This window comes from Scomber japonicus, chromosome 5, assembly GCF_027409825.1.
Source record: "Scomber japonicus isolate fScoJap1 chromosome 5, fScoJap1.pri, whole genome shotgun sequence".
In the NCBI taxonomy this organism is placed as follows: Eukaryota; Metazoa; Chordata; class Actinopteri; order Scombriformes; family Scombridae; genus Scomber; species Scomber japonicus.
Window position 1 is genome coordinate 17,974,093 of NC_070582.1, and position 17,517 is coordinate 17,991,609.

The 17,517-nt window shown below is 39.1% G+C and overlaps 1 protein-coding gene across 1 annotated transcript; it reads right to left on the minus strand.

The window, feature by feature from the left end:
* Positions 1-3,548: 3,548 nt before the first annotated feature.
* Positions 3,549-14,237, minus strand: rgma (repulsive guidance molecule BMP co-receptor a). The gene is made up of 4 exons (XM_053319220.1): positions 14,224-14,237; positions 9,683-9,798; positions 6,579-7,096; positions 3,549-4,276 (listed from the first exon to the last, which is right to left on the minus strand). Exons 1-4 carry the CDS (start codon positions 14,235-14,237, stop codon positions 3,575-3,577), a joined length of 1,350 nt encoding a protein of 449 aa, XP_053175195.1. The 3' UTR covers positions 3,549-3,574.
* Between the last annotated feature and the right edge of the window lie 3,280 nt (positions 14,238-17,517).

Genomic DNA, 17,517 nt, shown 5'->3' on the forward strand with positions numbered 1-17,517 from the left:
TCAATTATAACTTCTCCACACAAGTGTTTTACTATATTGTCATTCATTATCAATTTATATACCAGCATCACTTATGCGTCTTACAGGAGGAGTTCCTAGTTGTTGATGATATATTAAACACTTGATTACTGTACTTAAAACTACATTATAGTCTGTTATACATCACTCATTAAATGTTTGTGTTTATATATTGTTAAATAGGGAGAATTAATTTTAAGGCAAGGCAGTTTTATTTATATAGCGCATTTCATCCACAATGGCAACTCCATGTGCTTTACATAAAACAAGCATTTAACAGTAAGAATTGGAAATAAAAAAAACATAAAAACATGCAATTTGAGAAATAAAAATAAAACCCAATAATAGTAAACACATGGAAACATTAAAGCATACAAATAATGTTCACAGTTGGGGCTGATTTCAGTTCTGCTGGTAGTTTGTTCCAGTTGTGTGCAGCATAAGAGCTAAAAGCTGCTTCACCATGTTTAGTTTGAACTCTTTTGCCAATACATATTTCAAAGAAAATGCTCCATCTTTAGGTCGTCCCTGTGCTTTATTATGGAAAGGAATCTAAATAATGGCTAGAAAATGCATTTATAAATATTATACAGCATGAATTGATGGTTCTCACTTTAAATGGTTAATGCACCTTTTAACTCATTGAAGATTTTTAGGAACTACATCCCAAATAGTTTATATTAATACTCTAAATATAACTGTAGGAGGAAAACATTTCCTCTTGCATGCTGCAATATTGCATCAAATATGAGATACAATGAATGATGGTTCATCTTAATCAATGTGATGCAGCAATGACAGGACACCTTTAGAGTTCTGCTATTGGTTCTTTGCTTGAGGGAGGGCATCATGGTTAAACATCACTGTATTCCTTATTTGACAACAAAAAGAAGTCTTATACTTAATTTGACTAAAAGTTGTATTCAGATATTTTGCACTAAGCTTTTAAGTCCTACTTTTAATTAAAAAATGTGCCAAAAGTAAAAGATGAGGAGGGCTATTCTTAACACTATGTTGTAAGAAACTGAAGTCATAGAAATGCTGGCCAAACGTCTCCTCATGTTCATCACCACATATTTACAGCAGGGGGCAGTCACGCACTGCTAACTGTACTGATTCAACACAAAAGGTGATTTTCAAAAAATGCTCTCAGAAGCACCAAATAAGACAAGAGGGCATCTCATTAACAAGACATTTTCTTTTATTCAATAAATAATTTACATTATAAACAGCTGGCGTGTGTCACCACATTTGCTTTACATACAAACACAGTTTGATCTTTCTGGCATTTCCCATTCAGCTATTATTATTATTCTTTTTTTGTATTCTTTTTTTTTTTATCCATTACAAGTCTGACACAGAATTTCAAACAAAGTAAGAGCTAAATCAAAAAGAAAACATAAAGTGCTTGAAACTCAAAAACATGAACACCCCAAAACATGTTCCTACATTCCCTTTCTAGATAAGAGGGGCTGCATTCAGGATGTTTCATTTCGGTTACAACCAAGTAAGCAAAAAGGGATGACTGTGTGTGTATACTGTTTTAAAATATTCTGTTCTGTGGTGTTCATGTTTTTGGAAAAAATCCCTTTTAAAATTGAAAAAAAGTTCACATTCACCAAAACATCTGATGTACAAAATCTGGAGTGATAAATTTAAACACAACTGGTAATATACAATTTAAAAACTCAACTCACAAAACATATGTACAATCTCACATTACACATGTAGAACCATATACTGTAAAACTCACAATACAAATTACATCTATGAACACAAGATTCAACATTACAATCATTTGTTTTGTTTTTTTTGTTATTGTTGTTGTCAAACTGCACCAATACATATTCCAAATAGCAGTAGTAAGGCCTGCCGAATACTTCAGTGTAGAGATTAATGACCATAAGACTGTGCAGAGTAGTAGCAGTATCTACAGGGATGACTTACACATGAACAGACACTGTAGCTGAGAGCCAAAGTTCAAATGAAAACCTCTCCTAGCAGGGAGTGTTATCATGAAACACAAGAAAAGCAAAAGTGAGCCTGCAAAACATAAACAAGTGTTGCTTTTACAGTGTGTCACTGTCATTTTTCAAGAGTTTTTTGGCCTTAAATTCACCCACAAACACGAGTTATGTACAAGTTAAGAATACCCTAATGTGAATACTTCTCTAAATAGACTGAAAGATGAAAATTCAGTTGTTAGGGAAATGTTGGCACGAAGGCTTGTTCTTTGGCAATGACTTAAGCCATGAAATCACGCCTACAGACATATGCTTATCATTTACTCACTAAGCCACAGTCTGGTCAGCACACTGGTAGTCTATAAAATGCTAAAATGACTAGAAGTGACGTCTTTACAGCTAGTATCAGTAAGAGTATCTATACCACTGCTCAAATGGAGATTCAAAAATCACAAAATGCTCAAAGAGATGCTTTTCTCTGCCCTTAAAATCATAGTTTGATTAGTTGACATACATTCTGTAAACGTTCTGAGTGCCTTAAACTAAATTTGTTCTTTTGCTTTCCTGTTAGCTACATTCACATTACAGACTTGAAATACAAACACTGTCTGATCAACATGTCAAGCTTAAACAATGGAGGGAACGGCTATGTGACACTAAGAATGGAAGTACAGATGAAGAGAGATATTTTTATCAGTTCCCTTTTGGGATTTGCCTCTTGGCTGATAAAGTCCATTTGAAAAGACTGCCGAGCGCCTCATCTTTTCTATTTCTGAAATTCTGGGTGCAATATAAAGACATGGGAACCATTTTTCCCCCACTAGAGGCTGTTATCTCATTTCTGGGAACGCCTGCACCCACAAACACAAAATTAACCACAGACGCTGAATTCTGCACACATATTGTACTAATGCAAACACACACACACATACACACACACACACGCACACACACACACATATATATATAACCTAACAATATGACCCATTAATCTCCACAGCAGACAACTGGAGACGTTGCTCTGACATCCTTTTGGCTGAGTGCTTCCTCCAAAAGGCTCAAGCTTTTCCAAAGCTGGAAACTAATCAAACATAGAGCTGCTTCTGGCCTTAGGTTAACAAAAGCCCCTGTCAGGTCCTCTCGCTTCGCCACATGAGCAACAGAGAGCCTCACTGGCTTGGCACCAATGAGCGGATCAGGGGAGGGAGGATCAGCAAACTCCTCTTTCTGCAAAAGATCATCTTGTCCGGCTTCCCATAGGCATGCAGCTCCAGTGAGAATGTGGGATTTAATCCCAGGTGGATATCCTGAGCTGTGGGGTAGCTGGACTCTCTCACCGTTGCTCTCTTCAAAGACCAGTCCTCTGAACCAGCTGAACACATGTGATGATAGGTGAGAGCGCCGTGAACTCGCCTTCGCATTAGACTGAAGTCAAGACATGACAATACAACAAAAATGAAACACAGGGCTAAAAAGCCACTGGTCACGTCAGACAGAACCAGAGCAGAAGACTGAAGCTGATGTATGACACAAGGATGCTACTCTGTAACACTCACTGACAGATACACCATGAGGATACTGTTGTAAAGTGCCTATAGATGAACTGTGCAACACTCAATCCACAATAAGAGACTGAGGAGGTTGAGCAAGAGGAGTGAAAATAAACTTTTGCCCCTCTGTGCCGCGCTACTCATAAATGCATCATTTTCAAAGATGTGGTATCTTTTGCTGTTTGAGTGGAGCATCTTAACATCCTCGAAGGCGTAGTAGGCTGCCATGGTGAAGTTTATGTCCCCAGAGGAGAGAAGGTCAAAGACACAGGACTGAAAATACAGATCCTCCACCGGTAGCCGCTCCTTGCACTTGGCCTTTGCAGACTGGTAGGTAAAGCCATGTGCCGAGCTGCTCCTCGTCCTGCCTGCACTCTGGGCCTCTGCCGCTCGAGCCCTGAAGTTCCTGAAGTCGATGCGTTGGTTGGCAGGACAGCCATGAAGACACAGGTACAGGTCCTGGTTATCACCTTCCTCCACAGAGTTCACAACTTCCTCTGGCATCCGTACAGCAAAGGTCAAGTAGCGGCCTACCTGCCGGATCACTATAGTTGTTCCAATGTACTTGGCCTCAATCTCCACATGCTGCCCTGGAACCTTCTCCACCACACGCAGAGTGTTAGCCCCGTGCCGCTCCCCTCCATTCTTGGAGCCATCTGCAAATGCAGCTGGCAGTTCATCTGTCTCTGCGTGATACATCTTCTGATCAACACATTCCTGGAAATTCTTAAAGATGATTGTCAGCTGCAGAAGGTAAGAAAAGAAATACATCTTATTAGTATTAAACATGAATAATTATATCTTTTAGTCCTTACATTTCTCACAAAGTATGCAGCCATTAGCAGTTTTTCTCGTCACATACAGAATCCTCGTAAACTGTGGTAAATGTAAACACCAGATTAAAAGGGAAGTGCTTATGCTTCTGCATTAAGAACAAGTTTGTGCAATATGTGCCATCTACCCCACCACCCCACTTAAGTGTCACATTTCAGCACTGGCTCAACATGGGGGAGGCCAAGGTAAACGCCCTCAAAAAACACGAGTCTCGGCCATGTAAAATCAGGCCTCAGTTTGCAGACACAAAGACGATCCATTCATAGCGCTGAAAACCTGCCTGTGAACCCCAGAACTATGCTCCAGGGAGTGGCGTCAGGCCAGGACCAAGCGATATACTCTGCAGCTAATTAAGTGAGACTGGTCAGGATTCTGCAAGCTTGGTTTCATCGGGACACCAATGAGCTATTGTTGGAGCAGTGATACCAGGACAGCCTAGGGACAAGGACTAGGACTGTCTGCTCACTGAGGACAGGGGACAGTCTACAGAATACACTATTAGCTTGACAAATCATCTGTTGCACCACCTCTGTCTCAATTCTTCTAACCCTTGGCTATGTTTCCCACCTACATCAATTCCATTTTCTTTCCTGGTTCATTTCTTAAGCTTTTAATGAAAACAAACAAAGCAAAAATACTTATATTATCCCATCATAGGAATGAAGATGGAAATAACCAGACCGTTTTATTTGGTGTGCTGAGAGAGAGCATCAGAGTGCTGCTAATGCAGATCTTTTACCAAAGGGGCCTTGTTTGCACAGGTGGCACTGGCTGCTGCTGCCTTGTTTTCCCTTTGTCAAGAATCAAGATCTTAAAAAAGCCTCTGATTTGCTTCCAAGAACAGCAATATAAAAATGTCATTACTTTAAAAGCTAAAAAACACAGAAATGCTTAATAGAGTATCATTAAGAAACCTTGATTACAGACAATTACTTTCTACAAATGTGATTAAGTACAACGTCCCCTTATTCCTAACTTAGGTATACAATCATTACTGTCAAAACTTTGCCAAATCTGGACCAACTCTAAGTGAATTTGCCAACTACAACTACTACTGCGTCTTTGTGTTTGACCTCATGTTCTATGAAAAAGCCATTTAAGGGACACGCTAACCAATGTACCATTAAACACAACAATAATGAGAAATGCACTGTTGATAAAACTTGTAAAGAAAATATCTTACAATTCAGAGAAAAATATCTACAGTTTAGCCAACATTGTGCTCAGCATGCTCGACACTCTAAGTAGGTCAAACATCAGCCTGAGCTATCCGCTGTGGAAAGTGAAAATGGAGCCTCGTGTTAACATTTGATGCAACACTGCTGTTATAATACTAACATATCATTTATAAAGCTTATCAAGATCTTAGTGATTGTTCAGAGCTGGTCTTCTTCATCTGTTATTATGGAGCCCATCCAAACACTAACCAGAGTCTACAGTTTGAAAGAAAACCGGACCCACAGCAGCTCTCACAGTCTGACCACATGACAGAGGAGACTCACATACACAAAAATATGAACCGCATGATGTTTTGATGCAGCGCTGATGTTTATGGACCTGATACCAACAGAAAAGTTGAGTTACAACTAACAAATAACAAACCGTACAGCTAAGGCTGTAACTAAAGAGTAATTTCATCAATATCTGATTTTTTAAATGATATAAACGAAAAAAAACGAAAATATTAAAAAAACGCCAATGGTGCTGTCTTAAGATTGCTTGTTTTATCCAAATAACAGTCCAAAACCTGACCATATTCAACATTAAAGAGGAAAGCAGGAAATCCTCACATTTGAGAAGCTATAACCAGCAAATGTTTGATGTTTTCGGTTACAAGAGCTGAAATGATAAGGTGATTAATTAATCCACAACAGCAACTGAATTTGTTAATAATGTAATTGGTAGAGTCATTTTTCAAGCAAAAATACCGAACACTATCTAGTTCCAGCTTCTCAGTTGTGAGGATTTGCTGCTTTTCTTTGAATAACTTGAATATGTTTAGGATGGGTTGAGTTTTGGACTGCTTGTCAGACAAATCAAGTATTGTGAAGATGTCACTTTGGGCTCTGGGAACATGTGATGGGCATTTCCACTATGAATATTTCTTAGGGCTAACAATTGATTGAGAAAATTATTCCCAGATAATCTGTAAAGAAAATAGTTGATAGTCGCAGCCCTATATGCAAACAGGAAGTACAGAAAGTGTCCCCACCTTGCTTGTGGCGGTTGCTACAGAGCCCGGCACCACAGGAGTGTTCGTCACCTGGACAGACAGGTATCTATTGTGGATGAGCGGCCATGCTCCTTCCACTTTACACGTCTGGAAGTCATCACCGAAGGTTCGAAGGTGCGGGTCTCCGAAGAAACCGCAGTGGGTGTAGTTAGGTGGTGCTGTGTTGCGCGGAATACTACGCTCATAGTGACACACTTCTGGGCCATCAGATCGTTCCTGACTGTCCGGCAGGGATGGCCTGGGTGGAGAAGGTAGCGGAGTCCGGGTGCGTGATTGAGATGTTGGCCCCTCTTTGGAGCAGTTGTGTTGGCTCATTAGATCCTCTATGCCATGCTGGGCCGAGTGGTACGCCAAGTCCCCCCTGCAGGTACGTGCGGTCCGGCGTACACAACTGTTGTACGTTCGCAGCGCTGCACAAACCTCTTCCTCCGGTCCAGAGTTTGAGGTGGAAGCCCAAAATTCGGAGTTACACTTGAGGATCTTGCACTGCAGACTCACTGTCAGGGAGGAACAGGAAACAGTTTGAACAAAAGAAGCCAACCAGAGCCAACCATGTCATTCAGAAACATGATTGGATTCATACTAGAACATGAATTCTGATGATAGTTTATTACCCCAAATTTACATAATACTCCAATTAAAACTAAAACAAAGAGAACTTTGTCAACTAATCCTAATTTTTAATGTCTAATTCCCAAATTCCAAATAAATCAGATGTTTTACTTAGCATTTTATACCTTAAATGAGTCACATTATAATAACAAAACAGAGGATCATTAAATGTTTCTGCCATTGTTTCCATTTATATATGCTAACAACATGAGACTTTATTTTTTTGAGCAAAACAAATTAATTAAACCTCAGAACGAAAAGCAGGAAGCAAGTCTGGCCTTCTCTCAGGTCAACCTGGATATAAGGTAACCTCTTTGTTTATTGTAGGGAAGTGGACTTCCATTTCACACCCAGTGGCTTTTAGTTTATGTACAGTAAAAATGCCATGCGGGATCCTAATCTACACCTTCAGCGATAATAAACGTTACTTGACTGGGGATTGTTGTCCCCGCCTTTAATACCACATCCGGCAAACTCTTTACACAAACGTTCTTCAAACATCTCTCAGGATGCCCTGTTGCAACACCGTGTTTGACTAGTATTACCTTCAACTAATAAAGCATTTATCTGAATGGGATGTGAGAAGTTTCACCCAGTGTGTTTCAAGGGGGGGAGGGACGGGAGGCCATATCAACACTTTGAAGTCACACTAAGAACAATATCTCTTCTGAAAGCTTCCACCACATCTCCCTTCAATCCCCACAAACACACATCTCCATTTACCACCCATTTGATAGACGGCAATAAACTAATCTCGATCTCGACTATCAGTGCATTATCACTCTGTTGTTTAACGGTAAGTGACTTAAGAGGAAAACTGATAAGGGTTTGACAAACGTGCAAGGTGAGCTGCTGCTGAATGAGGTGTTCCCACTGCAAAAAGTGACCCACTTCTATCATCCTGTAGTCAAATTACAAGGATTTAAGTTAATTTAGACACAGAAATGTGGGTTTATATAATTATAATACTTGGCTACTATAGTGCATGCAGTGTTTTATAAAAATGCAGTTGTGTTTTCTATCCTCAAGCATTTGAAAAATCTTGAAAACAGGTGCTTTGGTGTGCCTTAAAACATTTCAAAACAGCCACATTCAAAACCATCCTAATCTTCACAACAAATGTGTTTCTTATAGTTTTAGTGGCAGCAATTAACAAAAACATCTCAAATTGCAGTTCTCTGCTTTTGGATAAACACATTTAAGGTAGAGATTTAAGGTAGAGGGAAAAAAACTGTAACCTTCTAGGAGCTAGTGTGAAGTACTGAAGCATGCCCCATCCCCCCAAACAAAACAAGGTCTGAGTGCTGCAGCAGCTCCAAGACTTAAAAGTTTGGTCTGTCTTCTCAGATAAAACAACATATTTAACAGTAACTCATAAATCTGTGCAAGCCTGTTCACTTTTAAAGCTGCTGTAATATTTTCCAAACACTCAATCTTTCCCAAATGTCTGCACTAAAACACTTTGCTTTAAATCTATGTAATCCAGCACAGGGCTAAGTGATATGGACAACATCAACTACAAATATAAATATAAATCAAAATCATTCACACAATGCCATTTTTGGTAAATAATCATCAGTAATGTACATATAATGACAGTGTGGCTAAAGGCAAATAATGGAACAGGTAGATCAGTCAGGTAAGTTTAGGTTACTGTAATGCAGCTTTTACGTCCAGGAAAAAAAACAAAATCTAAGACGATATTTGGGCTCATATCACGATATTAATATAATTTCAATATATTGCCAAGCCCTAATGCAATCTTACACAGTATTTGGTGGCCCGTCAGATTCTGTGACCTGCAGTACAAGAAGTACTCAGATCCTTTACTTAAGAAACACAATGTAAAAATACTTCATTACAAGTGCAAATCCTGCATTTAAAATCCTATCTAAAGTACTCAGTCTCAGCATGATTTACTGCTAATTTACTATAATACTATAATACTATTATACTATAATATAATACCATAGTAGCTGGTAACACTTTTACTGAAGTAAGATTTTAAAAGTAAGATTTTTACTTATAATAACGTATTTTTACATTACGGTATTGATACTTTTACCTAAATAATGTATCTGAGTACTTCTTCCAACACTGCAGGTCCCAAAATCTGATGGGTCACCAAATACACTGTAACACCTGCACACTCTGGTCATTTGGTGCGATTTCTTATTGTTAAAATGCGACTTACACATTTTTTTTAACTGTTTTAAAGCAATTTGCAGCAAAAAAACAAAAACAAAAAAACAGCACAGTTTTAGGAGCGTAAACTACTCCTAGCACTCAAATATTTGGGCTAATTCGTGTGTATTAATTAGCCGAATTAGTACAACTTTGCTACTCAACATGAAACACTAGTTGACGCTTCTGTGGAGAGTTTAGTTTTACAAACCTTAAGGTTAGTTAATGAACACAGTCACTGTAGGAAACATAACACTGATTTTTGAGGGTATAAAGTTGCTTCTTACCGGAGGGGAAGAGTGTCAGAAACACAGCGAGGACTCTGCACACTTCAAGCGCCGAGGGTCTTCCTCTTTTCCCCATAACCATCCATCCAGCTCGGGGTCGCACTTCACTCCTCTCCCTGGTCAAACCGGATTAAGGAAGAAGGAGACAAGAGTTAGAGCCACCGATTCCTCGTTGGGAAAACACAGAAAGAATCCATAAAAGAGAGCTGAAGTGGGTCCCGTCCTCTCATCACTACCAGGTAATACGTTTCTCTGGTTTTGTTTTTTTTTAGTTTTGGCTTAAAGGCTGCGGCAGAGCTACACGAGCTAGCTGACACTCAGAGCGGGGTAAACTAGCTGAAAGCAGCCAGGCGATATATCTTCCTTTTAGGGAGTGTCGAGAAGGTGCAGCCTCTGAGGGCCCGCAGACACACTCAACCAATCACGGCTGCCTGTTGTGCCCTAAAAAAACCCTTCACCAGTTTCAAATTACATCTCCATGTGCACACTTCTGTTCTTCGAAGACCCACAAAGTGGTTAGTCCACAACTCCATATGAGAAAAGTCTGACAACAGTGAGCTCAGTGTGGAGGAAAACTGACCTCCCCTCCCTCCACATAGCAACTGTGAGGAGATAAATACGGAAGAAATAATAAAAATCAATGTTATTCACAAAGAGCTGCTTCTCCTCTTCATATCACAACTCTTCACTTCTCTTTATCATGTTTAAGCTATAGCCTATTTATATATCCATCTAAAATAACCTTATCAACAAGCTCATGCTGTACAGTCAAACCCACACTACTTTATTTTAATGTTTGAGTTATTGTAGTTATTGTACCATTTAGCCTTTAATTGCTTTTGTTTCTTTTACCTTTTTTTTTTTTTTTTTTTTTTTTTTACTTCATCACATTATGCCTATTGCTGCACTGGATTAATACATTATCTATCTATCTATCTATCTATCTATCTATCTATCTATCTATCTATCTATCTATCAACTCTTTCCACTATAAATTCTAGTGGAGACCCTGAAGTTTCCAAAGATATCAAACATAGGCCTACTAGGCTGAATTTTTGGAAAATGTAACATTTTTCCAAAAAAATATTCTAGATGTCTTGGAAAAATAATATTGTTATTGCATTAAATGGTGCAGCCATGAAAAACATGAGAGTCATTGTGGGGGATAATATTAGTATTCCCTTGCTCATTATCATTCACTTGTATTTTAACTCTGTTCTACTTGATCGAGATTCAATAAATGTTCCTGATCTCCTGAGGAGCTATTCACAGCTGTCAGCATTTCCTCGACAGTCATGGCCTACGTCACTCATTTTAAGAGTTGAAAAATATGATTAGGGCTGTAACTGGTAATTATTTTATTGAGTTTGATTGAATTAATTGTTTTGTCTGTAAAATGTCAGATTTTTTAAAAAGCCCATCCCCCCCTTCCCAAAGCTAGTTACTCAGACTGTTTTTGTTTTATCCAATCAACAGTCCAAAACCCAAAGATATTCAGTTTCATTCACTCATCATTTCACTTTTATATATGACACTGTCACATCATGTAAAACAATAAATTACCTTATAGCTACGGTACCAGTCAAAGGTTTTCTCATTCAAGTGAAAGGGGAGGCTTCTATAATGCAAATTTAAAGGTACAGCTATTTCATTTAGGCATTTGGGAAGCCAAACGCTTTCGTCACCCACATTTCAGACAGTGACAGGGCCGCAGCCAGTCCAAAACCTCATAGCTAACTCCACCCCACCAGGACATGCTTGACTATACACCAAAAAAAACCCAGAATTTTTCAGTATAATTTACAATTTGCAGTTTACATTTATGTTCAGTGAAAGGTCTCGTGATTTTTGAGTATTGCTGCCACATTTAAAGATGTTCACTCTAAAGAAAGAATCAGCATTTAAAAGCCCAGCAGGTTTCTCTGTAGCTACGAACCTAGACGTAAATATGTAGCCTACTTTTCACTAAGGCTAACTACGGCTTTGTAGTTAGTTATAGCATCTAAAGATTTATCTGAAAAAGAAACCAGTGCGCTCATAAAATATGATGCTTTGCTCTAGTTTCAACCTCCCAGTAGTGTATGAAGTACATGTTCAAAGGTTAATACAAGTTTGCTAAAGTAGGACTTGTAATAGAGTATTTTTTTACATTTTAGTTCAAAGGATTTTAATATAGTTCTACCAATACTCAAGAGAGGCAGAATACCACCGCTTCTGATGATCTTTCAATTGAACAAATGTCCCATTACTGCTGTCATTTAAACTCAAATACTACCACACAGATGGAAGCGCACTCAGGTCGTGGCTGGTTGTATTTTTCCATAGAGCAGTGAATGTCTTTGTGATTGCTGTCCCTCTCATGGATGATGGATACACTCGTGTACAATGAGGTCTGAGCCTACACATGCTTTCAACAAGGGTGGCCCTGCGCAAAACAGCTTCTTCTTCTAATATAGCAGCGTATTCACATCTGAAATGAATGACTGCAGCTGAAAGGTATAAGCTGCTCTTTGATATATTTTGCTGAACATTTCTTGGCTTATGGCAGCAACACTGTGGATGTGACAGGAAACTCAGCAATGAAAATGTCCTAAAAACACTCCAGGTACTTTGATATAGATATATTTAAGAATAACTGATTCACTTTCACATGTTAATGGACAGAAAAACATCAGAGTCCTTGGTTCTGTACGTGAAATCTGAAAAATAGATGGCACAGATAGTCTGACATATTCACCTGTTGCGGTGACGATATAGACTCATGTTCTGTATTAATATACACATCTTTTCACAGACAATTAGTCGACTAATTGGTTGTTGAACATTTGGTCGATTCCAGCAACGAGTAGCCAATTTGTGGTCTTTTAATGGGGGGAATGAGCTGACAATAATTACCTGGAAACAATAGTCACATCTCTGGTGTTACTATAATATTCCCAATTAAGCTTTGGTCTCAATTAAGAGCTTAGAAATGGATGACTGCAATGCAAAATGACAATAATACTGAAGAAACTGCTGTATTAGAAAGACTAAAGCAGCAGAGAAATTCCTTATGCTGAATGAGAATAATAGACTATATGATTTATTCGAATAGATCAAAGAAAAATTATTCGACAGCCCATTTTATAATTAATTTTAATTCAATTTTCAAGCAAAAATGTGAATCATTTACTTGTTACTGCCCCTGAAATGTGAGTTTTCACTATATTCTTCCCTTTAATACCACTGTAATATGAACATCTTTTGTCTTTGGGCTGCTGGTCGGACAAAACAAGCAATTTGCAGACGTCACCATTGGCTCTGAGAAATTGTGGCTGCTATTATTTACTATTTTCTGGTATTTTATCACTATCAGTTAAAATAATCTTCAACTGCAGCCCAAATTTTAATCACAATCCAAATTTGACCACAATCCTTCAATCATCCAAATTAGGTTACAACCTGCTGTCACCATTAACCTTTTTCTTCATTTTTGTATATTAATATGAGAGATTGACTGAGCAGTCTGATTGACAAGTCTGATTGTTCGATTTGGTGTTAATCGAGTCAGTTCCATACATAGGATCATTTAGACTCACTGCATCATTGCATACTGTACTGTCTATAAAATGAGAACATATTCACAAGTGAATTTCACATGAGGCAGACCTTGTGCTTAACATGCTGTAACAGGTAAAGGTGACATAATGTGACAATAAAACATCTCCATAAATCGAGCAGGTATAATCCAGTCACATTTAATGGTATGCTGCTTTAAATCTATGATATCACCTGTCAAACCTATTGTAATGACTCATAACAGGCACCTTTCAACATTTTGATACACCAACTATGGTATAATGCCAGTAATATATTGGTGAACTGTGACAGCCCTTGCGCAGTGTTTCACTATGTGCGCACCAGCCTACATTTTCCACCCTGTACATGTGTATTGACAATCACAGCGGACTCATCTTCTTTTTCCCAACAGATGGCGCTTGTTATTGGGCTCTGATATGAACCCTCAAATCATGACACAAACACACATGGCATTATGAGGACAACTAAACCTGTCATTAAATTTGAGCTTTATGGACAGCTCTGTTATTGGTCTAATTGCAGCTGTCACGCAATTAGGATTTTTTAAAAGGTGTAAAATCTGCAGCCAGAAGGCGCATTTGTCCTGTTTCTCTGCTCTGAATATCACCATTTATTAGATAGAAGTAGCCTCCACTGTTTGGGGGACCATATGTAATGAATGGTGACGATATGATGAATAAAAACAGGGCTGCTCTCTGTATCCTCCTATATTTAACAGGAGTGAGCCAAATGAACATGATCACATTCAGATATTCAGTTTTTCTTGCCTGACAGCAGCAAATGGATCAAGTTTTTGCAGAAATACAGCTCCCCTGACTGCACAGAGGGTGTAAAATATATTTCAGGACATAAAGACATAGTTTAAAAAAAACCAAGCAAGCAAAACCAAAAACAGCTATCCCTCCTGTGTTTAATAAAGTCAGATATGGTTGGCTTAAATTCAGAATAAGTCTCGGACAAACCTTGGCGACTGCATGGGCTCTCCGCGACTCTGGAGTCCTGCAGGAACCCGGAGGACAGCGAACAGGAGCGAGAGGAAGCAGACTCCTACCAAAAAAATCTCCCCCCTTTAAAAAAACCACACACGTCTTGTGTGTCACAGTAATCCGAAATCAAACGCACTCAGTGGCTTTCTGAGTGTAAAATCCGACAATCTGCACATGATGTCCACCGACCAGGTTCCTCCGAGTCTGCTCTGCGGTGAAATGAAAAGTGCTTTTCCCTCTTAGTTGGGATTCATCTGAGCAGCCACTTCTTCTCTACCCGGTGGACTCAGATCACTTCAGCCATTGCCTAACTCATTGGACTATCAGTCGATCGGAAAAGAGACATATGATAGATTAAGTCCAGTAATTGCCCTCATTCGCGCGTTGAATCCAAATTGTTAGTTATGGTTCGTCGTCGGGGCTGAGGGGGGGAAGGGGGGGAAACCCTTAGGGCAAAGACTGCTGCCGTGCACGGCCCGATCCGCTGTCTGGATGTTGTGAAATGGCTAGTTAGAAAGTGTGAGAGAGACAATGATCAGCTCTGCATGACGCCGCTGGCAGCCCCAAATCTCAGCAGAAAACCCCTCTTTCCACCTCTTTTTTTCTCACATGTTTTGAGAGAAGGAGGGTCCTCACTTACATTAGGTCCTGAAAAACATGCCAATAATGAGCTTAATAGTATATTTATATAGAGAGCCAATATTGAGTTTTATGGTATGTATATATGTGTCAAGGGAGAGACTATACCTGTTTTTGTCAGCATTGATCAACTTAAATAAAAATGTCATTTTCTTGAATGGTAGTGAGATTATTTTAGTTTTTGCAGGGTTTAAACTGAATTTGGATGCAATTTTTTGCATCTTTGATAACTGTGGCCAAGTTTTTACAACTCTGTAAATGCACTTTATTAATTTGTGACACTGCCAAGAAATAGCCCCATTATTGGATCTATACCCTCACCAGATAACCTTTAGCAGCCCCTCCTCTCTGCAAATCACAGGTTGGAAAAAGACAAATCCATAATAATCAGGATTTAATGGAGGATCAGATGGACAAACACTTTGGCAGCCGGGGGAAAGGGAAGAGGGGGGTTGTGGTACACTCAAAAGCAGAAAGGGCTGCATGGTGGCTGCACCTGTGTTTTAGGATCAGGCTGCATGCAGGAAAATACCACCACAACCTCCCCCAACAGCACACCCCTCCTTCCTCTCAGAGCCTCTACTCCTTACAACATAACCAGCTTTTTCTGCTCTAGTTTCTCTCTGATCAGGAAAAATCCATCACACCAGAGAGTGCAGAGACTTACAGCGTCTGACAGAAGCAGCAAAATGACCAGTTTTGTATTCGTACTATCTGCCAAACTGCAAATAGATGCACGTGATCCAGCAGGAACACAGTCATAGATGGAAACCTTTCTGTGATTTCACCTTCTGGCAGTGACTGGACTGAGCCATCACATTACATCATCCTATTTGTGTATCCAGCAAGAAACTGACCCCTGTAATCCACTCATTTACTATCACAGCCCGGACCTGTCCTCTCCAGATGGCCACTGAGAGGCAACGTATTTTACATTAATGTAACACAAGAACATGAAAGAGTGACACCCCAGTGTGAAAAGAATGTTTTTTTTTTTAGAGGTGCCGGATGCCGGCCCCATCTCAAACACAGCTGGTGTACACGCTGCCTTGCTGAGGTATTATGGCAAGTTAATATAACAGATCTGCTTTACATATCGCTGGATTAATGCAGCGCTTTGTTTCTTTTTTTCATTCCTGCTACAGTTCAGTTTCTGCTTCTTTTTACTAAACAAATCAGTGACCGTCAGCCATGTGACAATTATAGGCCCAAATGAAAGAAGCATTCAGTAATACCTACCCTCGGGTTTCTCTGTGCCCATAGCAGCCTGTGATTTCGTTTATTCTAAAAATCTGATAAGCTCAGACTGCCTCAGCAAATATCAGCAGAGGTAGAAACAGGAAGCTAAAGAAAGAAAGCAAAAACTGAGAGAAGGATAATCTTTCAACCAATGTAAAAAACATTACATGCTACTTGATTCTGGTAGGAATATATATATATTTAAAACTTATAGAAAGAACACATTTCCAACCTGACTTTACGCTGACTTTTCCTGAAATTCATTGCAATGCAATTGAAATCTTGCTTCACTATCTGATGAGTTGGATTTTTTCCCAATCATCAACTTCCCCTCTTTAGTATTAAAAATTCACTGTTGTCTTCCTGTTGAAGAACAATCATATGATTTCTGCCGCTGGTCATCAGTTTATCACAAATCTGCTTAAACACAGTTTTTATTCTGAGATTAAGCTCTGCATAGTAATCAAGATCATCTCAGGTTTGATCATCTGTCTGTAGATGATCAAACAAATCAGATAAATACTAATCAATAAGAAATGGCTCAGTGACTGACCATTGGGAGTGGATGACATTACGAAAGACATGGGGGAACTAGTCAGCAACTGCAGGATCTCTGAGTCAGACATGTGGATTAGTAAACATCGTACACTCTTACTGACCTTCCAGTAGTCAGTGAACTCCTGCAGCATAACAATTAGTCAGTCACAGTCAGTTGTTTTAGAGGTATCAAACTGCATTGTGAATGGATGTCTCAGAGATATCAGAAAGGGCTGTTTGAGATAAACACACATCCTCATGTCAGGTGACAGTACTCTGACAGGGTTAGGGTAGGGTAAGTATGTGAACCATTCTCCTGATTTCACTCCATTTTGAAAATATGATAAAACCTTTTTCAAATGGATCCATACATTTTTTTTCACAAGTACAATCTGAAAAAAAAACCCAACTTATTTAGCTTGCAAGGGATGTTTCTGATGTTTGAGAAATCTCAGTTCTTTTTAATGACTGCTCTTTTTAGCAATAATGCCAAGTTAATTGCCTTTCTGTAAGATGCTGTAGCTTATATGTTTGGAAGTAGTGTGTAGTTTATAGAAATGGTTCTGTTCTGCTGACTTGAAAAGTATTGGTAATGACTATGACAAAAGCTAATGTCTGTCTGCTCCTTGAAATGAAGCTCATTGTGTTCTCCACACACCAAAAGACATGACCACAGTATGAAATAATATTCTTTCATGTAGGAATCGTGCATATACCATGCAGCACATCTCTCCTTTGTGTTGCTGACATCGTATGCTGAACTGGAACCTCTTGTAGACGCTGGGTGCATTAAAGATGACCGAGAAGCAATATTTAGTGTTACAAATGAACCTCTGGTATTGCTTATTTCTTCAA